Below are 25395 nucleotides of genomic sequence, written 5' to 3' on the forward strand. Positions count from 1 at the left end.
GTGTGTGAGATCAGACAATGGAGGAGAGAGAGTGTGTGAGATCAAACAATGGAGGAGAGAGAGTGTGTGAGATCAGACAATGGAGGAGTGTGTGATATCAGACAATGGAGGAGAGAGAGTGTGTGAGATCAGACAGTGGAGGAGTGTGTGAGATCAGACAATGGAGGAGAGAGAGTGTGTGAGATCAGACAGTGGAGGGGAGAGTGTGTGAGATCAGACAGTTGAGGAGAGCGAGTGTGTGAAATCATACAATGGAGGAGAGAGAGTGTGTGAGATCAGACAGTGGAGGAAAGAGTGTGTGAGATCAGACAGTTGAGGAGAGCGAGTGTGTGAGATCAGACAATATAGGAGAGAGAGTGTGTGAGATCAGACAATGGAGGAGAGAGAGTGTGTGAGATCAGACAATATAGGAGAGAGAGTGTGTGCAATGGAGGAAAGAGAGTGTGTAAGATCAAAAAATGGAGGAGAGAGAGTGTGTGAGATCAAACAATGGAGGAGAGAGAGTGTGTGAGATCAGACAGTTGAGGAGAGAGAGTGTGTGAGATCAGACAATGTAGGAGAGAGAGTGTGTGAGATCAAACAATGGAGGAGAGAGAGTGTGTGAGATCAAACAATGGAGGAGAGAGAGTGTGTGAGATCAGACAATGGAGGAGAGAGTGTGTGAGATCAGACAGTTGAGGAGAGTGTGTGAGATCAGACAATGAAGGAGAGAGAGTGTGTGAGATCAGACAATAGAGCTGAGAGAGTGTGTGAGATCAAACAATGGAAGAGAGAGAGTGTGTGAGATCAGACAGTTGAGGAGAGAGAGTGTGTGAGATCAGACAATGAAGGAAAGAGTGTGTGAGATCAGACAATGGAGGAGAGAGATTTGCATCACGGATGTGAAGACGAGAAATCCGCTGCAATCGCATGATGCAATCATGTCAATATGGACCAAAACCTCCAGCACAGTGTTGAATCTAGGCCACAGGCAGTTTAAAAGGTGAACCTAATGAACTGGCCTAATGCAAATTCACTCGATTCGAATTCTAAATTCTAATTCATTCAATTAGAAAATTATGACATTTTGTCCTGCACACGTTTCTAACCGCAGTTGCATCAGTTTCGCCCTTGTTTTGTGCCGCGGTGTAAAGATCTGCTATACATCACTGCAAGCACAACATGGGACATTAATAATGAATGTATCTGTTCAGATTTTCTCAGGCAGCTTTCTTTTATCTCTTTGAATCTTGTCCTTTTTTTTTTCTTTTCTTTTCATAGCCCTGTCAAAGTCTTGAAAATTTCAATAACAGGTTTGAGGTTTTTGAAGTGTTTTAGCGTGCTCCCTGACACGATGCGTCTGGCTTAAGCGGCGAGTCTAACACACTCGATTTTACATCCTACAGTCATGCTACAGCAAGCAGCTAAAAAGACGGAAGAAGTAAAAGAAAGAGAAGGAGGAGGATGAAGATTTTATTAACAGGAGTCCTCGTGTCTCCACGATACGGCTTCTGTTCCTGCCAGGGAGCCATTACTTAATCGCTAGATGGAGGACCTAAGGAGCTGGATATGACAGGGAAGAACACAAAATGGCAGGATGAAATGAATGAGACAGAGATAAAGGGGGAAGAGAGAAGGGATAGGTTAGAGAAGAGAGGAGGCGATGGATGGATGGATGGTTGAAAATAAATTCATATTGCATTGATTTTGCGTGATGAGGTGATTAAAAAAAAAAAAAAAATTATGGCATCTGCGAACTCATAGCACTTTTTCTTTTTTTTCTTTTTTTTCCAAAAAAGCCTTTGTGTGATCGGACAGAGCAGGAACTCGGGAGTTATTGCCACATCTAAGCCATTTCCACATGGTTAGGGCCATTAAAGGAGTTCCTGGGAGGCCAGGGTTTCAGCTGACAATCTGATCATGGCTTTGACATACTGAGAAAACGTTCTACCTTAATGGTCGCCAAGTGCGAATGAAACCCTGGGATAAGTGCACTAGAGTAGCTGACATGTTATATAGAGAAATAAAGGGGGTTTACATACAGTAGGTTTTGGGGTCTGATTTAACACTTGCATCATAACGGTACATTTGTGGCAGACGTGGCCTCATTTTAACTGATGTTCTGCGCTTATTGAGCGTTATGAGCTTTCTGCTTCAAAGACTACAGAAACCCACTTGCAGGTGACTCAGTGGCTTAGCGGTTAGCACTGCTGCCTCACATCTTCGAAGGTGGCGCTTTGACTCTCGTCTCCGCTCTGCGCGCGTGTGTGTGTGTGTGTGTTTGCATGTTGTGCTTGGTGGGTTTCTTCCTCCAATTTAAAGACTTGCTAGTCTAGTTTGGTCAGTGTTTACAAAATGGCTGTAGTGTGTGATGTAATAAAGGATACAGATGAAGAATGGAGTTAAAGTAGTGTTGTTTATCTACTGAAAGCAACTTTTTAGTTCGTTTCAATAAGTAAATTTTACTTAATAGCATACGCTATTGAAACGCTATTCAAAATTATTGCTCTGCGTGTAAGTAAAAAGTTCTAGAAATAATTCGAAGGTTAAAGCTAAAAATAATCTGATTAGTATCTGGAACATAATTGCTCATAACTTCCCCTCTACTCAACATTTTGATTTAATTTATGGAGCAAAAAAAAAAAAAGGTTTCATAGTGTACGTACCATTTTTTTTGAGTAAGCCATGCAGTGTTGTTCTGTCATGTGTGTGTAATGAGGATTTTGTCGACTTGTACAGTACTTTCACATATTCTTTACAACGTAAACTATCACGTTGATTGACTCTGTTGAGTGGCACGTAGAGCCACGCCCACCTCGAGGGAAAAAGTGTCCAAAAAAGCGCTAGATGCTGTGATGTAATCTGGAACATATCTGCACATAACTTCACTTCTACTCAATATTTCAATTTCATTTTTGGTGCAGATTTAACTGCGGTAAATACTTAACTACTGGTAAAATTTCATTAAATTCTGTCCAGCCAGTTTTGCGTGATGCTGTGACTAAATCTGGCTGGACAGACATACAGACATACAGATTTTTTTTAAACTGGTTTCTGGTCTTCCAATGTATGAAATGTAAAGATATGATTAAAAGAGCTGGTTCTGACCGATGTGCAGACAAAACCTTCCTTTTATTTATATAGATTGTAAATTGTGTATGTAAAGTATAGACACTACCGCATAAAAGTTTGGGATCACTTTCTAACTCCATGGTTGTTCCTGAGTTTTATTTCTTTCTACACTGTAAAACTATACTGAAGGCGGCAAAAACAGTTGATATTGAAATGTATCTGCTACTTCTGCTCTGTAAAGCCTCATAACAGCTCTAACCTGAGGTGCTGGTTGTTAACTGGTGATTTTTGAGGCTGGAGACTCTAAATGAATGTCTCCTCTGCAGTTTTGGTCTTGCTCTCCTGGGAAGGTCTTCATGAGAGCCAGTTTCATCATCATGGGGCTTGATGGGTTTTGCAAATGCACTCGACACAATACTGTTCTTGCAAGAACGATTCCAGAACAGCTGACCTTCAAGTCTTACAATAACAACTGACTGTATTTGTTGATACTTGTTGATAATTATCTCATGCCATGTGATCTTTTATAGTTTTGAAATCCCCAGTATTGTACCCCAAACGTTTAAGCAGTAGTGTAAAACACAAAGCAATACCGTTAAAGACTGAATGTCTTCCAGAGCTGAGCGTTTCAACTGATTGTGTAATTTAATCGATCTTTTGTTGGTTGAATCAAGTAACTGAATCGGAATCGTTTTAGAAGTGATGTAGGTAAACTTACAAATGTTAGATGATCAAAAGTTGACTGCTTTTGTTAAAAAAAAAAGCATAGAAATCACTTCCTTCTTCCACAAATACTCGCATTTTGTGAGAATATCTTTTCTTCTTTTTTTAAGTTAATGGACAGTTGGTGCAATACTGGACCGGAGCGTGAAGCAGAATATCTGAAGGGAAAAAAAAAAAGCTTTCGCTTTGTGCAAACACAAGTTGCACAGAAGTTTAATGGTTATTAAATGCTTTTTGTTTTTTTTTATATTTGTAATATATCTTACTGCTTGAGACAAATCAGACAATAAACAATAGTGTTGTGAAACCGCGTAGGATTTACAACTCTAATATATTGTAATAATTCAATTTTATTGCTATAGTTGACATTTTCATAGCAGAAATATATATATCTTCTTGATCTAATGATGGTTTCAAATTCAGGTTTGTGTCGAGCTCCGTTCGAACATTTCGGGGGTTTTCATGAAGAGACTCAGAGATAAGAAATATTTTTCACTTGTAAAGATAAAGTGTGATGGGGATCAAAAAGGAAAGAAGAGGATCAGGTGTAGGAACAGTGTGATGCTGCAGAGGGAAGATCAGAGGAAGAATATCATAAAAAAGAAAAAAGAAAAAACATCTTTCAGAGTTAATAGATGCTTGCGTGGGGAAAGTAAAAGAAAAACCCAGGGAGGTTGAGTGCCGAAGTTTGGACTTATGCTAATCAGTGTATGATTTGACAGCGTGAATAAAATCTTTTTTTTTTTCCCATAAACCCTTGTCATGGTCATGGTGGATCAAACCAGAGTCTGTCCAGGGATAACTATCTGGGAATAATGTTTATTTTTATATATATATATATATATATATATATATATAGATTTTTTTTACTATTTTTTTAAAGAACATTATCATGGCATGTTTTTATTTAGTATAATCATTTTTCATTTTTTCATCAGTATGATGATGCATTGTAATTCTTTATCAATACTGCTCACTCCAGTGCCCCGACCGTTTAATACGGCTTTCTGTTGGAGATGGATTTGGAGTGCAAATCGATTTCGGAATTGGCGCTGCATAAATAATTCATGATAATAGACAGCGTTATTTTTTTTTTTTTTTGGATTTCTCCTGACATTTTAACCATCATGACAGATTAAAAAGCAATCAGTATTGTTGTAACCATAAATAATTGCTCATAAACACGCCGTATGAATCCGAGTATAGTGAGTGCAGAATATGATCCAGAAAAAAACTAAAAGAAAAGCATTTGGCTTAAAGTGTTTCTCCTGTAGATCTTCCCATCATAAATCCAAAGCATAAGCAGTTCTTTTGGCCGGTGTTCAGGATGTTAATTAAGCCTAGTTAATTAAAACCTCTTATTTAATAGACACCTTGCACTGACAGGGTGCTCGAGATTAATCTTAATTTATGTGATTGCTCATTAAAAATGCATGCAGAGACTTTGAAATTGAATAAACTCCTTATTTGACATGATATACACTATTGAATTCTCGAATGTGATTGGTTAAAAAGTGTTTACCTACAAGACGTTACAGTATACGTATAGCAACGCACTCGTTCAAACCCGTTTTTGATGCTGAATAACGAACTCATTTGATATGCTGATCTTGTGAAGGGTTCCCTTAAGGAGATGTTTATTTCACATTTAATGGAAAGTCTGCAGGACAGAGAACTTTGTAGTGGCAGTTTGTCGGTAACATGAAAAGCTGAATATTTGTGTCTTTCCAAGAAAAAAAGGCGGAAAATGAGAAGCTCGTGAGAAGGACTTTTTTTTTTAATCTAGTTGCATCAACATAACAGGAAGAGAAAACAGGATGTAGGTAGATATAAATATAGTATATAAAATAAAAGGGGTGTTCAAGTCAAAACAGGACTCATGCCTGAAGGTGTTGGCATTTAGAGAAGACTTCAAGTACACTACAGTAATGAGGCCACAATAAAACAAATAAACGGTGCAAATGTTTTAAAGAAGGCTGTACGTCCGTGAATGACAGTCATGGCTGAGGTGGGCCGTATCCCACCGCAGTCATTCCCGTGAACATTCAGCAGGTGGAACGCCTAATCCTTGAAAATTGACGGATAACCTGTTTTGCCATCTTGTAGATGAGACACATCTGTCTGTGGAGACTATACGCACAATCATTCACCAACACCACTTGCACATTATTGTCACATCCCTCGTACACTCCTGATCTTACCTGGAGAATTCCGCAAGTTTTGGCCATTAAAGGAGTTTTTCTGGAAGGCCGGCGTTTCAGATGTGAAGCGGGTTGAGAAAACTTTGTATCTTTATGGTATCCAAGGACTAGTGATAACTGTCTTGTTATTCAGCACCTGTTATTCAAAAGTCCTGGTTTGACTTGAACACCGATTTAGTGTTAACATTTACAATGACTAGCATCATTCCATATAAGCAAAGTTACCATGTTGCATGATTATCGAAGTAACAGTAACAAATGGGATTCGCTCCAAACTGTTTCAGGTTCTGGCTACATGGCGGCTTTACCTCATGGCTCCAAAATTACCAACCAAGGTGCAGTATGGTGCATAACACTCTATACATTCCTGACTGGTTCGTGTTCCACATGGTTGGCATTCACGTTTATTGTACTTTCAGGTGGAGCAAACGTTTAACTACCTGGAGATCCGTGCGATAAGCCCTCACACAGAGAACCAGGTACGGATCTCACTGCGCACCTAACCTTTAATGAGCCAAAAATCGACCCAAGATTCACAGCTCTAATGTCTGACACTTTATTTATGTTGTTGTCTTTATCCAGGAGTTTCCCTTTATAACATCCCCTTTCTGGCTTTGTGTGCGTTTCGCTTTCTCTTAGGTCGTCATAGAGACAGAGAAGTCCACCTACGTGATCAGGCTACAGTCGGGCGACCACATGGACCAGCTGCTCGGCCACATCAACTTCACTCTCTCGCGCATCTTCAACAATTCCACCTGCGTGTGAGTTTTTTTCTGAAAAATAAATCGTGTCTGTGTGTTATTTATTTATTTACCATCTGCATGTGGGAGTTTTACTAATTGAAACTCTTGGACCAACACAGCAGAACTGCACTGAGTTGTCATGACATCATGACATCATTCACGTAATACTTACGTTTGATTCATTCTTAGGAAAGTTTAACTCAGAGAGAGGTGTGTCGTAGCTACTTCCCCACTTTTGTTGCATGATAACGGCTCCAGCAAATAATACAGCGCCACCGTTCAATCAAGTTTAGCAGACTCTTTTGTTTTATGGCGCATCATTAAAGTACATTTTTGGTCTGCATTTTCTACCCAATTTTTAAAAAAGCTATTTTTAAAATTGAATTAGAGTAGCTCCCTTTTTTTTTCTTGCTGCTGTACTTGCTAACATTTTTAGGACCCATGGTGTTTTATCTTCACTAAAAAAACACAAAAAGCTTTATTTGCTTCACTTGGTTTATCCACTGACACAAACATGTTTTGAACAAATCCTGGACGTACATGCAACTTAGTTTGGTTCGGCTTGGTTTGTTTGTCCGTATACAAAAATGCTTAAAAAAAAATTCTTGCAATATTTCAGTTCCTAAGGGCGAAAAATTCCTAAAATGGGGCGTTCATATGTCGGGGTATCACTGTACATTTAAAAGTTATGTACATTTGTTTTTCTAAAAAAAATTTAATCATGGAGTTTTGCTGAAAACATACCCTTTGCACCTTTCCAAAAAACTGCAAAATACTCATAAATATAAATTCTTTTTCTTCTTCTTTTGAATTTATGAGCAGTTGAGGCAATACCACCACCTACTGGACTGGAGAGTTTTGATCGAACAAAAGAATGATTTTTGCTTTGTGCACAATATGACAAAACAGCATTTTAATGTTTATTAAACCATTTTAGTAGATTTTAGTACTTTAAAACCTGCAAGAAATATTAAAAGTAAATAAATTTATGTGCCGTTGAATGAAATTGAATTGAAAATAACAACAATAACCAAAACTAATATCGAATCAACACACTACATGTACCATCGATTTACAGCTCTATTAACCAATTCGACTTAAATCCAGCATCCTCAGCGGTGGGACCTTCACACAAAATAGTTTGAAGAATTTCATCTCAGAAAGCAGTTGCATAGCCTATATGATAAAAAAAAAAACTGCGGATATTAGACGCTCGGGCTTTTAGAAAGAGACACTTTTGGAAAAGGTTTAGCGCTTTTTAGTGAAGGGTAATTGATTTCAGTTTGACACATTAAGCCATCATTTCTCAAGTGCCTTCTTCATGTTCACAGCACCGGGCATATATATATATATATATATATATTTTACACCTTTGGGGCTGAATTGGTATGTTGATGCATGTAAAATAACACCCAGATTCTCTTACTTCTCTTTTTCAGTCCTTCTATCTTTCAAGCAGATGGTGAGGTTTCTGATGGGGGGCACAAATATTCGCCAAGCTCTGAAACATCAGTGGAGGCCCAGAGAGCGTGTGGTGAGGAAAACCCCTGCCCACTGGCAGAAATAATGCCTAGTTAATGTGCTTTTCTTCATCACGGCTAATTTGTTCCACATACGTTATTAGTTCTACAGTAATTCGTTGTTGGCGAAGTCGGTATAACGATGTCACATTTGTTATTTCCTTAGTGATATATTTGTTGTTCTATGTCCTTCTGAGTGCTGGTGTGAAATTCGGTACCTTCGACATCAGTCTATATTGAGAGTTAATTTCACACCACTGACTTTGTCACACACTCTGGACACTGTTTCAGGAGGCTTTTCAGAAACCTACGCCTGCCTCTGTGACTACAACGGCATCAGCTGCAAAGAGGAAGTGCAGTGGGTAAGACGTGAAGGTCATGCACCACCTCGGTGTTCACTTCAAACCATACTTTTATATGTTTATACCCAAAATAAATCGAAATCTCTTTGTGTTTTTCTCACTTTAAGGATGTGGACACTATATATCACTCCCAGGACAATAGAGAGTTTAATCTGCTGGACTTCTCCCACCTAGAGAGCAGGTAATGGGGGGGTGGGGGTGGGGGGAGGGGGGTGTAGTGGAAGGGCGGAAAAAAAAAAGTCCCCTGTGCTTTTTATAGTAAACCACACAAACAACACGATCCCTCAATTTAATACTGCACGTCAGTGACAAACAACTACTTTCTGTGTATTTTCTAAAGGGACAAAAAAAAAACCTCTCCGTTAGAAATCTTAAAATAAACTTAAAAACATGAGTTTAATCTCGGCTTTATGCTTTAGGTTTCTAACTAATCACAGGCTGGACCGAGTTCTCGAAACCAATCATAACGCAAAAGATGATTTTTAATATTGTTTTTCAATAGTCATCATATTAGACTGAAACTAAGATTTGATATTTACACGTATTAGATAGTTAGATGGGTAGATAGATAGCTCCTAAAGGTATAGTGGATAGTAATACAATAGACAATAAACATGTACAAGTTTAAATGATTCTTTTGATTTTGTAAAGCTGCTTAGTGACAATAGATACAAATAATATTTCATTAAAATGAATAGGAGCAATAACAGATCTACAGTCATGTAGTTTAGTCTAAAAGAAAAAACAAAAGATAATGGTACACGACGTTGCTACAACAGAGTATAAAAAGAGTATATATATATATATATATATATATATATATATATATATATATATATATATATATCTATGTCAGCTACTAGTTTGTTGATCGCGGCTGACTTTTTTGAAAAGAAGCTGCAAATATACTTATACGTATATATATATATATTTACCCGGTCTTATGCTGTAGCTTTCTATTCAGTCACAGACAAGACTTTTTTATGTGCTTCTTGAAACCAAAACGCAGAAGGCAGGATCTTGTTAACAGTAGACGCTTGCCAGTTTTTATCATAATTATATATAAATCAATTAATAAGTAGGGATGTGAACCACCAGGGATCTCATACAATATTATCACGATACATACTGTAGGTGCGATTCAGTTTGTGTTGCGATTCTATAAGTATTATTATTTAATAAGTACTTTCCACTTCGATATTTTTTTACTTTTTTTTTTTTTTAGATTTTGTTACAATCCCAAACATACTTAGCAAATAATTTGCTTCTACCACACGGGATGCTGTGGTTAAAATGATTTTATATACAGTGTGGTGATACATGAATTGTCAGACAAAAGAATCATAGCCAAAAGAATCGATTTTTACCCCATCTCTATTAATTTGGCAAATTTTAAAGTGACTTAACCAATCATGGACGACACTGAATCCTTGTAACTTATCATAACACAGTAGGCGGGATTTCTTTAACCTCACACAGGGTCTTTCTAACAGTTATAATCGTTTTCTTTCGTGTATTTTTTATGTCTCTTATTGACAGTTATTTTTTTTTAATAGCTCATACAATACAATATTAACAATATTAATACTATTTAATCTCACTCTATCTCAAGATAAGGACGCTATTGATAGCTCAATCAGCCTAACATTTTATCCTTATGATAATAAGTGTATTGCTTTAAGAGAGATGCGATGATAAATAAAAGGGTGTGGTTGAAGATGACTTTCTTGACGGTTTGGGACTTGACCGTTCTTTATCTGAGTCACGTCTTGTTCTGCTGTAAACCGTAACCTGCTACTCAGCAGGGACTTTTTACAACTAGCAAACCCACATGGTCCAATAAAGCGATGGTATAAACCTAGACAGTCAGCTATATTTCATAGCTATTTATTGACTGTTGGACCTTAATGAACACTTGGTAGCTTCGTCAAGGACAGCCAGACACTCTTTTAAAAAAAATAATAATTATGCACTATACTGAAGTGAGCAGAGCATGAAAGAGAACATCTCCGTTTAGATGAATAACTGCATGCAGGTGTCTGAGATAGATGCAAATCATAGACAGTCATGGCAGCTCATCTTATTGTTCATTAATATTTTGATATTTCATTTCAAAGTAAATGATGATCATGCCTAAATTTGATAAATGCCACCGCAAATGAGAACCGTGCTCTGGGTCAGAGTTATACAGTATTTACAAGTTTTAACTTTAGATTTATTAACTTAGAGACATATTTGTTTGTAAAATGTAAAACTATGACTATACAGTTCTCTGCTTGACAAAGAAAATATGCATCAATCACCAAAATTAGAAGAAGAAAAAAACACTTTGGGGCCAGCAGTTTCCAAATTTGTTTGTTGAACGTTCCAAAGTCAAAAGTGACATAATTCCAAATAGGATGGATGGAATGCAGAATTATATTTTGCATAAACTACAAACCTGTACAAATTCCAGATCTTTGAAATTCATCAATATGCTGCCGGTTTATTTTGGTGGGGTTTTTTTTTGCAGTGTTTTGGAGCAGTGCAGGGTGTAGGAGGCATTTACTCTATCAGGTTAAGAAAGATGTATTTTTCCTTAATATTGGATTATCCTTTTACTTTTTGAATAGACTGTTAAAGCATTAAGAAAGCATTAATCGTGTCACCACGTGCACTGAACCAAACTTCTTGTATGGAATGGTACAGTATAGTACAAGTATGCATTCCGCTATAAGACAAGATTTGATCAAATATACCTTTATTCGTCTTACAGTGAAGCAATTTCTAATTTATATATTTCTAATATATAAAGTAGGGACAGTACAGAGTATAAGTACACAAAGAAAAGAAACAAGCAATACAATAGTTACACTTTTAAATAATTTATACCCCAATACATCAAAATCCTGGTCCCAGGAATGGATGGTCACATTGTATTCAAATACACTACAAATACATTTACTTTAATATGGAGTCGGTCAGCTATAACAGCTTTCACTGTTCTTCGAAGGCTGTACACAAGATTTTAAAGTGTTTTTGTGGGAATTCCTTCTGTTGAGTGTCTGATGTTGGACGAGAAGGCCTGGCTCGCAATCTTTGTTCCAGTTCATCTCAGAGGTGTTTAATGGGGTTTAGTTCACAGGGCTCAGTGTTAGGGCCAGTCAAGTTCTTCCACTCATCAAACCATGTCTTTATAGTCCTTGCTGTGTGCACTCGGGCTCAGTCATGTTGGAATAGAAAAGGGCCTTAAACAAACTGTTGTCACAAATTTGGAAGCATAGCCCTGTCCAAGATGTCTTGGTATGATGAAGCATTAAGATTGCCCCTCACTGGAACCTGATTGATTGAAACACCTGAATTCAATCCATTTAGCCAAAAACTTTTGCCCCTATATAGTCAATTTGTGTACCAACTGCTCGTGCTTTGTAGAAACTTTCGCTAAAATCTTTTACTGTTGATCTGCTGCCCAAATTGTTCGGCCACGTCTGCTCTGCCTGGTACGGGAGACCAAACAGTGCTTTTAATCACTTTTAAATGATATTTACTGTCACAGTTATTAATTATGTATTAGATCTGGTACTTTATTTAATCTTTTTTTTTTTTTGGCCCGAAAAGCAAAAGCGCCTCTTCTGATCATTTTTCTTAATTGATATCTCTCTGCTTCTCTAATAATCTGTATATATCATAACTTCATTCACTAACACTGCGTTCTTTAGTGGACGCTCTATACTGCTTAGAATTTCCATGACGCTGGAGGGAAAGAATGCGCTCTGGATGGGACGCTGGTCCATTATACAACCCTTTTGAACCACACACTCATTTAGGGCAAGGGTAGTTTAGAGTCAGTCTAGCACAAATGTTTTTGTTTTTTTTGTCAGCTGGAAGTAAACCAGAGAACCCATAGGAAATGCACTAAGTCGAATGAAAAAAACATGCACTGTTACAAATGTGTGAAACATAGTGTAACCAATAACACACAACACTGAAACTGTAAAGGGCATTCGAGTCTAACTGGGACTTGTAATGGAATTACCCCGTAAATGAAGTCGTAAAAGTGATTGATGTTTACTGAAGGTGATGAGATTTTTAGCTGCAGTAAAACATTTGAATGGTGCAAAATTTTTAAAGGACGCCGTACGTGTATGAATGAAGATCCCAGGTGAGGTAGGCTTGGAGACGACTGCAGTCGTTCCCTTGAACATTCAGAATAAACATAACTTGTTGCCAACTTACAGAAGAGACCTACTGTACCTGTCTCATTCACCAACACCATTTGCACATTACAGGAACTTGGCTGGGATTCCATACCAAACTGTCTTCGGTGCATTAAAGGAGTTCCTGGGAGGCCAGCATTTAAAAAGTGTTGCAAAATGTCCGATTACGGCTTTGGCATATTGAGAAAACTTTCTACCTTGATTGTGTCCAAGCACTAGTGAAAAGCTGAGAAAAGTGCATTAGTAAGGCGGGGGATTATATGGAGGACTAAATGAAGTTTATATGCTCATAACTGTGTTCTATAATTTTGCACAAAAGTCCTGGTTTGACTCGAACGCCCCTTGTCTGTTTATCAACTGTAGGCCTAATTTGAATTCAAATGCGATCGTGCGTAAAGAGCGGAAATTATCTATAGATGGCCACAACAAATGATGTGAGCTTTATATAGTTCTGCGTACTAGAGTGGGTTTTCTGAGAGGTTGTGAAGGTACTGAAACTCCTATTACAGCCAATAAGCCCTCTCTGCTGACTTCCTGTCTGGCACACGTGATGGCGTGTCAGTCTCAACACCACCCTCACTCAAAGAGTGTCAACGTTTTTTGCCGTCTGTTTTGGGCTTACAGTTTATGTCAGACAGAATCTTCAGTTTCACTTCCTGTGTGATTTGCACACGCCTCCGTCTGCGTAGAAATAGCCCCTGGTTCTAAGACCTTGGTCTCAGCGGCTGACAGCTATTGCATTTTTTTTGGAGGAAAAAAAAAATAAATAACAGGAAGTACCACCTATTTGGAGGCTGCCTTATGTGGGATAAGTTATGATGACTTTGTGGTTTGCGCTGTGTACGACGAAGAAGAGGAACGCGGGTAAAGAAAGACGGGGGCTAAATTTTATTAGAGAGTTTCCATATACAGTAAACGTTTGGTGGGAAGATCAAACAGTTAGTTTGTCATTTTGTTGAAAGTGAAATGCCAAATACTGTAAATGTGAGAAGAAGTACAATTTTTTTTTTTTTACCATGACAAAGTTTGAGTGGTCTTAAAGGGCACGTTTTAAACAAAATTCACTTTTTGGACAATTAAATGTGAGTTTACAAGCATTGCAAGTCTTGTATTGGCCCGGACACAAACAGGCCCACATGTGACCTCATATAAGCAAACCAACTTCCCCCGGTTCAGCTCCACTCAGCTCTGCGGGTATCTCCTTTACTCTGACCCTGAAACGGAACATTCGAAGGACATTTGAGACCTGTGTCCACTTGGTAAAGAATAATAAAATATGGGACCTTTAAATCAAAAAGTAGCCACGTCTTTTAAATGCATACGTATAGTCAATGCACAAAGAAAAAGACGAGTGTGATGAAAAGGAAATGGAACAAGGATTAAATATAGACCAGGTGAATTCAGTCACGTAATAGTGCAGAAAAAAAAAGCACATGATCTGAGGCCGATACAAAAGAATAGAAGAGCAGGACGTCTTTTCTTGCTGCATGCTGAGACTACATGGTTGTTGTGAGAAGGAACGGAGTAATTAAATGTGTTGACAACTCGGTGAGGTTGGTATTACACCATGTGGCATTGATGGCTGCATTTTGTGCTGTTAATGGACGCACTGGTCGATATGTTGATTGACAGCTTAGCAACAATATTAATAACTTATAAGTTTACACTTTTCTTTTTTTTTAAACACATCTCACGTCATGCGTTTCGCAAAAAGTCCTGTCTGCAGTTTTGCTTATAAGCATCGGCCGTTTTTGGGATCAATATTCTTGCTGTCAGATTCGTTTAGGTGATATTTCTTTGCCCAGAACTAAAGTTTTTTTTTTCTTTTTTTTTCTATTCATCTCTGCCTTGATATGATTTATTCTATCTGTTTTGTTTTCTTCCAAGAAACAATCTTGTGGAGCCTTGCCAAGAGCCTCGTTTGTGAGAACTGAAGCTCCAACGCTCTATCGTCAGAGATGTGTGACGAGCATTTTAAATATCACTACAAGAAACAAGGACACAAATCAGGCAGCTTTTCAGGTTGCACACAGTTCTCGGAACCAGACTCCAATCACATCTCCGCACACCCAGTCAGCTTTGCATGCAGTAATTATACAGTACATATATGCTGAAATTATTTGTATCTTTTCCCTCCCACTTCAGTATTACAGGTTAGTGTAGATTTGTGACAGGTGCATAAGTATTTGGACAGCGGCACAATTTTTGACATTGTACACCACCACAATGGACCTGAAATAAAGCAATCAAGATGTGAGCGAAGACTTTTAGCTTCAGTCTTAAGTATGCTGTATGCCTTGCAAAATTATTCATACCCTTTGAACATTATTGCAATTTTATGTGACAGACCAACACAAAGACCAAAGCAAATAATTGTGAAGTGAAAGAAAAAATGATAAATGGTTTAAAAGAATTTTTACAAATAGAAATCTGAAATGTAAGAGATATGATGTCCTGTTTGCAGTTCCACATGCCGTGTCTCAAACTGCAAACGGGACGTCTTATGGCTTTTTTTCGACAATGTCTTTCTTCTTGCCACTCTTCCATAAAGGCCAGATTTGTGGAGTGCATGACTAATACTGTAGTTGTCCTGTGGACAGATTCTCCCACCTGAGCTGTGGATCTCTGCAGCTTCTCCAGAGTTACCATGAACCTCTTGGCTGCTTCTCTGATTAATGCTCTTCTTGCCCGGCCTGTCAGCCATGTCTTGGTTTGCAGTTGTGCCGTATGCTTTCCATTTTCAGATGATGGATTGAACAATGCTCTGTGAGATGTTCAAAGCTTGGGGTATTTTTTTCTTTTTATAACCTAACCCTGCTTTAAACTTCTCCATAACTTTATATATATACACTGTGTATATATATATATATATATATATATATATATATATATATACTTCAATATACACCTATATACAGATGTTACTCATGCGGTATTCTGGTTTTACCGCCACACCTCGCGGTGGCAGCATTTGGGTTTGTGCGTTTGCTGGCTTTTACCGCTGAGTGGCGCTATATAACTATAGACTGATTTCTCGGCCATCAGTTTATTCTCTCAAGGATTAATTTGCCGCAGCTTCTTTAAAAAGAAGAATGATATATATATAATATATCATTGCTGTGGTGTAGAGTAAAAATACAGTTGAAGTGCAAATACTTATGAACCCGACGGTATAACACTTGAGATCATAACACTACAGATTGTTGCAAGTTTAAAAAGGTGCAAATACTTATGCAAACAAACAAACAACAAACAAAAAAGTCAGTTTTAAGGTCAGTTCTTTGAGTTTTTGGAATACTTCCAATAAAGCCCATGTTCATAAATAATTTTAATTGTTATAATACGTAATAAACTTCATGCTTATAATTCTTTGTAATTTAAGGTATTGATTGTTTATATGATAATCTCATTAAGATAATGCAATTTTAATCCAAATGTTATTAAACTTTAAAGTCAGCACCCTAAAAAAAAGGGAAAACCCTTACCCTTACTTTAAGTGCATGGGCATAAAACTTGTTCATTTCCGTAATACTCATTTACTGAAAGCCTTCGTCCAGCGGTGAGAAATGGAAATGATTTGTTTAAAGGGTGCGAGGTGTTTAAAATGGAACTACCTTATCTGTTATAACTGATTTGAATACAAGAACGATGGATGAAGATGTGGTTCATCGATCAGCTGATTTTAACAATTTCTAGGAATTTCTGTCTATCAACGATGTGCGAACAAAGCATACCACCAAAGAAAAAGACAAGACTCCATGAAAGCATAATCAAACATGGCCTTGATTGATGTGAAAATAGGACAGTTTCTTAAATAGTACAAGCGTTGATTAGCCTTTTTTTACACACCGCTTCACAGTTTGCTTCAAAGTTCAGTTTTGAATCAATAATGGTCCGGAAGTATTTTTTAAGATTGGACCTTTAGTTCAAGTAGCTTTATTAGTGTGTGGTTTCCTCCTAAGGTCAGTCAGCATATCTTCAGTTTTTTATTATGGTTAGCTGGAGGAAAGACTCCTCATACCACGGTATAGAATCATCAGTGACTGCGCCATGGCTTGTCTCATCTTGAGTTCTGATACCCTGGTCATTTCGTACAGTACATTCAGGTCGTCAGCTGACTTTATTTTATTGCCACATAATGTTGATCAGATCATAACACTGCCTCCAGAGGCTTGTACGGTGGCCTCTATGCAGGATGGGTGCATCAGTTTATGAGCTTCTCTTCTTACACTGGCGTGGTCATCGCTCTAGTATAGGATCAACCTGAACTCATCATGACATGTATTTATGCTCCCTGGCAAATTCAAGCCATTTTTTCTGATTTTTTTCTACCACATTTCTTCCATAAAGTTCAGACTACATTTCCAAGTTTTAATAATGTATTAGACAGTTGTTTACCCAAGCCCAGTCATTTCAGATCTCTTTAGTTTTTGTTTGCGTTATGTCGGCTGACCCTCCTGGAAGGACGTTTTGGGGTGGGGGGGGGGTTTCCTATTTGATGTTCTCCTTATTGCCTTTTGAGTGTAGAGGAACAGAAGAATTACTACTTAGGGCACATCATTAGAGCTTAATACTGCATGAGAATGTTTTTTGTTGATACATTTTTATAAAATTGCTCTCAAGAAATCTTTAGAAAGACTTCTAAGTCAAATCAGAATGACTTGTGAATATGGGCTTCATATTTTTGTTGTTTTACTGCATTAAATCTGTTGTACACTTTTAGAGCTTTATTAGGCTTTACTCAAGCTTAAAAAAAAGCTGACAAGAAATCCTTACCAACTTAGAAATAATAACCACAGTTATATTGTTTTCCTTGCTACTGAATTTAAATAGAACATAACATCAAAGAGATTATAAGTCTTTGTTAAAGGTTATAACAAAAGCTATATCCAGTACTGAGATAAAAAGAAATGTAACAGAATTATGATTAATTTTATTTAGAATTTTGAAATGATCAAACAAATAATGTATGATGAAATTATGACAAATAACTAAAGCAATCAGAAATCAAGCATAAAGAAATTGGTATGTAGCTATGACATATAATTTGTGATTATAGGCTTCATTAAGTTTGTAATGTTTTTGTTTTTACACATTGCACAATATGGGCACTTTAAAAGGCATTATAAGAGTTATTAGAGAAGCTTTATCCAGCTGAAGAAATACGAAGTAAACTTAATTGGATATGAATACTGCTTTGTGCACTTAAAAATACTTTTTATGTATTATTGTACATATTAAATATTGCACATATGTACATATTAAACATTTTTTAGATAATGCTAAAATTGGTATGCTTAGGTTAATTTGTAATTTATTTTAATAAACCAGACCTAATATCAGTAATTGTTTGGATGGATGAAATTACAGGCCTTAGTTTATTATTAAAGCTTTAGGAATTGTTATTTGATCTTGCCAGAAATTATAAAGCAGATAATATGTGCCTTATCAGGTTTTTGTTTTCTTTTTATTTATCTTGCTAATAAGTTTGGATTTTATTAAAATAAATAATTTTTTTATGTTATTAAAGCGTTCTGAAACATTATGCTTTCATAAGCATGCTTACAAAGCTTTCTAAATTTATGAATATGGGCTGCATAAAGAGATTTTTTTTCCTGTTATATATTATAATAAAAACTGTATTACAATGGAATTGCTGTTATAATAGAGCTTAATGAGGAATTATTAAAGTTTATAAAATGCCTACAAGGAATTGTTGCCAACTTAGAAAGTATTAAACATATTTACAATGATTAATGATGATAGTAGAAAGTGTTAAATTTTGTTGTTGAGTTTGGATTGCAGTGGAAGGCTGATCTTCTATTTCTACGGCTTTAGATATAATATGTGCATGAGAATGAGCATGAATTAATAAGCCACTTCCTCCCGGTTATATAAAGACGTCCCATATGAGAACACAGTCACAAGCCTTGCTTTAATAAAAGACATGGATTCTCTTTCTCTCTCTCTTTGCAGCTCTGTAACTGTCTTGATGGAGGAATAGGAAGTGAGTGGGCTACGGCTTGTTCCTTTTTTTCCCCCCTAGGATAACATGGTTTTAGGCCCAAAGCCAGGATTAAAAGCCATATCAGAGGCACGTGGTGTTGAGTAGTGTGCAGCCCTGGCTTCAGTTTTCCCATCGATCTTCTCTCCCTCTCTTAGTCTCACGGAGCAAGCATTTCCTGCTGAATGTGTCATTTTGTACTATTTCTGTCTTTGGGAGTTTGTGTCAGGATTCACTTGTGAAAAAAAAGATTGCCTCTTTTTTGAGAAGAGTGCTTATTTTTTCCTCCTCTGTCTCATTTTCTTTCTATTTTGTGTGTTTTGCAGAGACCTTGCAGTCATCGTGGCATCTATGGCGTACAATACATGGTTCACCAAGCTGTACTGCAAAGACATGCGCTTAGTAAATATCTTTGTGTTCATACTTGAGAATTTGTTGGAAATATAATAATAAGGGAATATTTATGCATTCTGTTTTTTTTTAATTACCAGTATCCTGACTATCACATAAATCTGAGATAATAGGGCTAATTTATCAGGTCCAGCTTGAAATTTTTATGTTGAAGGTTTGTATTATCTACTCATAATACAACTGTATTATGAGATGCATTTAAAATGACAGGTACTAGCACAAACAAAACCACAAATACAAGTAAATCGGAAAACAATTAACATGTTAATGTAGTAAATTTATTTAAAAATAGTTTATAGCTTGGTCTAGAACTATTGTGCATCACTAGTGTAGAGAACTATCTGTTTGATTTAAAACCCATAAGAGCATTTAATATTAATATTATTTGAATTATATGTTTTTAAAGAGATATCCTTTGTCTAGTAAGTTTACAACAAATAAAAACGTATAGATAGGTAAGATACATTTTAGTTAATAAAATTTTAAGTTTAAAGTGACGTGAGTACAATCAATTTGATATAATTTATGTTCTGCAATTTTGACAGGCTTTTAAGCTTCTTGGCTTTTTTTTAATGTGCTTGGGGACATGTCATATTTACCTAAAATATATAATTACAGACGATGCAGGTGAAGTAATCAAAAATTTTCCCTAAAGGACTACTTTTCCTAAAGTAGTACCCAAACTTTCACCGATCAGCCATAACATCATGACCACCTGCCTAATATTCAATAGATCCCACCTTTTAGCACCAAAACTGAAATGACCTGTGTGTTCTGACACCTTTAAATAAAAAACTGATCATTAACCTTTTTAAGCATTTAAAGCTAAATCTTATATTGGATCAGACTACATGGGCTAGGCTGTGCTTCACCCTTACTCTGTTGCCAGTTCACAGGCTTTCCTTCCTTGGACCACTTTTAGTATGTCCTAACCACTGCAGCCTGGGAACATTCCACAAGAGCTGCAGTTTTGGAGTTGCGCTGACCCAGTTGTCTAGCTGACACAATTTGGCCCTTGTTACAGTAACTACAGTTACTACTGTAATGGTGCACTGATGCACGTGGGGAGTGAAGGCTGGTTTGTGTAGTCTGACCCTACTGTGGCTCCAATTGCTGAAAAGGTTAATGCTGGTTTCCAAAAAAAAAGTGACAGAACACACACGTCATTGCTGTTTTGGAGGAACAAACTGACCTACTCAGTATTAAACTGGTGGTCATAATGTTCTGGCTGATTGGTGAACACTCATCAGGGTTGGAATTTATTAACATAAGTACAGTAATATTGTGGTGCGTTTTCAATTTCACCAGGGTTAAATATATACATATACTTTACTTACACTTTTCACTCCTTAAATGTTTTTAAACAGACTATAGTTACAACATTTCTTCTTTCATCTAACTAATTATGAAGGACATTCAGGTCAAACCAGAACTTAGGATGAAATTGCTCTTGAACAAAGGTGACATTCATTTACAGAGAATTCCAAGCACAGTACGTGATGAAACTCTCAGCCGCAGTAAAAAAAGAATTTTAATGGTGCAAGCCGTCCACATTTGTTCATATGAACATTCAGCAAGTGGAATGACAGAAAAACTTGATGCCAACTTGCACATCTGTCCATGGGAACTATAGACACAGTCAATCATGAACACCACTTGCATGTTACAGGAACTTACAGTAGGTTGGAGTTGTTGCCACATCCATTTGTGCCAAGCCATTTCCACATGTTTGGGCCATTAAAGGAGTTCCTGGGAGGCCAGCATTTCAGACGTGAAGCAAGCAGTCAGATCATGGCTTCGGTTCTGAGAAAATGTCAGACCTTGACGGCATCCAAGCACTAGTGAAACACTGGGATAAACGCATTAGTGTAGCAGTGGATTAAAAAGTGAAATGTAACTGTGTTCTGGTATTCCACTCAATCAGAAGTCTCAGTTTGACTTGAACGCCCCATATCCGTGTTTTACCCTAGACAAAATATTAATCTCATGGTCTCAGTTTAGCATCTACTGTAATCAAGCTAATTGGTAGCTACCAGTTTAGCATTAGTTTTGATCTTTTACATGCTACACAAAGTAGCATTGTAGTCAGCAAAATGCTGAAGTACTTTTTAATTTATTTAATTTACTTTTGTTAAAAAAAAACATAAGTTTGGTGAATTTGCTTACATTTACCTTGTATATTTACCAAAATGTGCCTGCTGTCTTTGCTAATTCCTGGGTAGACTAGCATCAGTTCTGGGAGCTAGCATAATCTCTGTAGCTAGGCAGCTAGTCACATTCTACAGTAGCTCATGCTAACTGTTTGTTATTTACATGATAGGATTAAAATATTTTACATGAAAACCTGGCTAACTTTACTTCATCAGGTTAAAAACATTTGAACCTTTCTGTGCTAGATCACTTGATCACATCAACATTATTTATTTAACTTTAGTTTGTCACCTGTTGGTAGTTTTTTACAGTTATAAAGGGGAGGAAGATTGAATTTTGTGAATTCAGGTCAAGCTTAATGTAATGCATGTGCCAGATAGTAAAATCATATGTGTGTGTGTGTGTGTGTGTGTGTGTGTGTGTGTTGACAGAGCTCGGAGGTAGTGGACCAGGTCCTTCACACCATCAGTAAGTCCAGCAGTCTGGAAGAGCTCACTCTGGAGAACGCCGGCCTTAAAGCGTGAGATGTCATCACTCTCTCTTTCTCTGTCTCTCTCTCTCTCTCTTTTCTCTGTTTTATTTTTCCCTGTCTCAGTCTTTCTGTCTCCCTGCCTGTCTGTTTATTTTTTACATTTAATCCTGTACACTTCAATTTTTCTGACAGCTTTTTCTTCTTTTTTTTCCCCCCTTTTGTTTTCTCTTGTTATTGCCAGCAGGGATTTTCCTCAGAAAATGGCCGTCGCTCTGTCGGAAAACCCGGCGTCTGTGCTCCACTCCATCAACCTGTCCTACAACACGTTCGACAATCAAGGTGTGATGCCATGACTGTCACCACGCCCTTTTATTTTTCAGTCTCTCCTCGTTCTGTTAGCTTTCTTTATCTAGTAAATGCTAGACGTTATCACGTTCGTTTCACCATTTTGACTCTTCTGCCAACGTGCATGGTGTGTGTGTGTGTGTGTGTGTGTCTGTGTGTGTGTGTGCACTGCACTCTTGTCTGTGTCAAAATCCCAGTGTCTGCCAGATTCATTCATGTCACAAACATCAGATGCTATCCATGTGCCTGACATGTTAACAAATGTGTGTGTGTGTGTGTGTGTGTGTGTGTGTGTGTGTGTTTGTGAGTGTGTTATGTGGTTATTTTTATTCCAGTGACGTCAGCAAACCCACTGCTGTGTCATTCCCCCAAACTCATAAATTCTGTGTCTGTGTGTGTGTGTGTGTGTGTGTGTTATGCATGGGTGGTTTTGCAGGAGTGTCAATGCTCATCCAGCAGGTGTGTCAGCTCAGCAAAGGCCTCCGTCTGCTCAACCTTTCCAAGACCTCGTTTTCCTCTAAAGGTGTGTGTGTGTTTTGCACACGCAGGAGCCAGTGCCCCCTGCTGGAACCCTACCACACCCTCACACATGGTTTAAACACAGAATCAACTCAGATCGGTTCATCTAAACCACAATCAGCTCATTCAATTCCATGCGATTTTGTTAAATCATGTACATACTGTACAGTAGTCTCTCAGGAAACAATAGTGTATCAGGGATAAAGCATAAGGAATAAAACACTTTCATGGTGTTTTGGGGGAAATAATCTACAGATCCTTTATTTTGTAGTGTGACCTTGAATCCATTATTAAGTATCCAATTATTAAATCTACCAGAAGCGTTCAAGTCAAACTAGGACTTGTGATGAAATTTCCAGTGAACAAAGGTGTAGAGTCATTTACAGAAGACTTCAAGCACAGTACGATGATGAGACTCTTAGCTGTAGTAAAACATTTGAATTGTGCAAATGTCTTAAAGGAGGCCATCCATCAGCGAATGACGATCCCGGCCAAGGTGGCTCGGAGCCTACCGCAGTCGGTCATTTAAACGTTCAGCAAGGAACGCCTGATACTTGAAAATTGACGAATAACTTATCGCCAACTTACGGAAGAGACCCATCTGTCTATGGGAACGGTACACACAATCACTTGCACATTACAGGAACTCGACTGGGAGTTATTGCCACGTCCCCCCGCACAGTCCTGACCTTACTGCAAGAGATTTCCACATTAAAGGAGTTTCTGAAAAGCCACTGTTTTAGACTTTCTGGGATAAGTCCATTAGTGTAGCAGGGGATTTTATAAAAGAAACAAAGTGAGTTTTTACTCTCATAACACAATCAAAAGTCCCAGGTTGACTTGAACAAAAACATTTCAGAAGAAATGTAGTGGTCGAGGAATTGTACTTACCTTTTATATATATATATATATATATATATATATATATACTTGATTTATCGATATTTCTTCTGTACTCCATCGCACAACAGATCAATTTGCGTTTCATTCGGCACACTCTTCTCCTTTAAACCCAACATTACGGCCTGTAACCTGACCCAATGATTCAATTAGTCCTTACATTATTGAGAAAATGACTCAGTTGATTAAAGGCTAGGATCCTCTGACAGAGCATAAACAATGACGTCTAGCATACTGTACATACAGTACAATGCTAAAAGCACACCTTTAAGCCTTTTCTGGTGCCGGGGAGAAACATCTCCTAGCTGGATCTGAATCAGATAAGACGATGGACTGAATGGTCTTGTTGGCATTGATAAGGCACGCTCTTTCAGAACCTGTCTCCCCACTATTGCCTCCATGGCAATGATCCATGATTTTTGTGGAACGTTAAAAAAGTGGGAAAAAAAGTTAATTATGTAAAAGTTAAAGGTGTTAATTTCCAGTATTTAATTTGGGAATATGTAATGCAGACACTGATGACACTCCAGTTTCGAAGGCATTAAAACGTTAAATTTAGCAGGGCTTAATTGTTGCTTTCATCATTAGCGCTCCGGAGGGTTCCGGAGAACATTAAGAAAACAAACTCCGTAACTTGAGTCTTTAATCTGAATATGATGCTCCTGGTCTGTTCGTAATGTCTTATACGGTGTCTTGTTAAATAAAATTGGCACGCATAAATTCATATCAGTGACTCCAATCTCTGATATACTATTACTTTTCTTCCCCTCTCTCCTCAGGTGTGAGCTGTTTGTCTCAGGCTCTGTCTTCCAGTGATGATTACTCCAGCTCTCTTCTGCATCTCGACCTGAGCAAGAACCCGGGAATTCTTTCTGGCGAGGACGCTACGGTTAGAGCACACTCGGAGACACATTCACACACCCACACATGAGCACAGCCTTCCAAGCTTAGGGCAACAGTACATGCAACAAGAGGGAATAAGAACTAAGAATCATTAAGAACCAGGAAGTGATTCTGTTTTTAATCTGTAGCTCAGGCCCACACACTGAACATCTTCTTTCTCACCTACCGTATACATATCCATATAACAGCATCTCCGCTCTCCTGTGTAGAATCTGTACCTGTTCCTGGCTCAGCCCAACTGCCTGGTGCATTTGGATCTCTCCGGCACAGACTGCGCTGTGGAATCAGTAAGTGATCCTTATAAAAAGCCTCAGACAATTACTACTTAAGAATTGTCATCAAATTCAGCTTACTTTCCAGAATTATATAAGGAATATGAAGATCAGTAAGACTGGGCATACTGTAACAGGAAAATAATCAACATTGCGGTTTTAAATGCAACACCACTGAAGAGTTAATGCACTTTTATCTCCTTTCCTCCAGCTGTTCGGGGCTTTACTGCGAGGCTGCTGCACCGATCTCTCCTACCTGAACCTCTCAAAGAACTCCTTCTCTCAGAGGTGAGATGGCTATCAGGAACCGTTTCAGCGGACTTTGGGTTTGCCGATAAATCTCTGTCTGTATGCTGGCGTGGGCTCGTCTCAGAAACAGACCGTAAAAGCACTCTGTGTAATAATATCTCTCTAACAATGTTGGTTAAGACAGAGTGGCCTCCATTAGTCAGCTTTGTGTGTATGTGTATGCGTGTGTATGTGTATGTGTGTAAGACAGAGAAAAAAGAGCTGCAGGGTGCACCCATACATCAATGCGATGATGTATATCTGCCTGCCGGTACCTCCTCCTGAAACCCAGGACTGCAACAGCATCTTAGTCCTGTAACTGCATTATGAGAAA

General features: G+C 37.8%; 1 protein-coding gene across 4 annotated transcripts in view; it reads left to right on the forward strand.

The window, feature by feature from the left end:
• The window catches only part of carmil3 (capping protein regulator and myosin 1 linker 3), a 63990-nt gene that overhangs the window by 12423 nt on the left and 26172 nt on the right, over positions 1-25395 (forward strand). For 3 of the 4 annotated variants that reach the window (XM_053503675.1, XM_053503684.1, XM_053503690.1), the window contains exons 3-15: positions 6260-6310; positions 6395-6454; positions 6615-6736; positions 8158-8252; positions 8530-8600; positions 8708-8781; positions 19127-19202; positions 21794-21882; positions 22079-22173; positions 22616-22702; positions 24378-24487; positions 24711-24788; positions 24985-25061. In XM_053503675.1, the coding sequence (XP_053359650.1) occupies positions 6260-6310; positions 6395-6454; positions 6615-6736; positions 8158-8252; positions 8530-8600; positions 8708-8781; positions 19127-19202; positions 21794-21882; positions 22079-22173; positions 22616-22702; positions 24378-24487; positions 24711-24788; positions 24985-25061 (1085 nt within the window). Of the gene's footprint in view, positions 1-6259; positions 6311-6394; positions 6455-6614; positions 6737-8157; positions 8253-8529; positions 8601-8707; positions 8782-18784; positions 18804-19126; positions 19203-21793; positions 21883-22078; positions 22174-22615; positions 22703-24377; positions 24488-24710; positions 24789-24984; positions 25062-25395 lie in introns of those variants that run through there. The other variant, XM_053503700.1, reaches the window with a different exon arrangement.

The sequence above is a fragment of the Clarias gariepinus genome, chromosome 1, assembly GCF_024256425.1.
Source record: "Clarias gariepinus isolate MV-2021 ecotype Netherlands chromosome 1, CGAR_prim_01v2, whole genome shotgun sequence".
NCBI lineage: Eukaryota > Metazoa > Chordata > Actinopteri > Siluriformes > Clariidae > Clarias > Clarias gariepinus.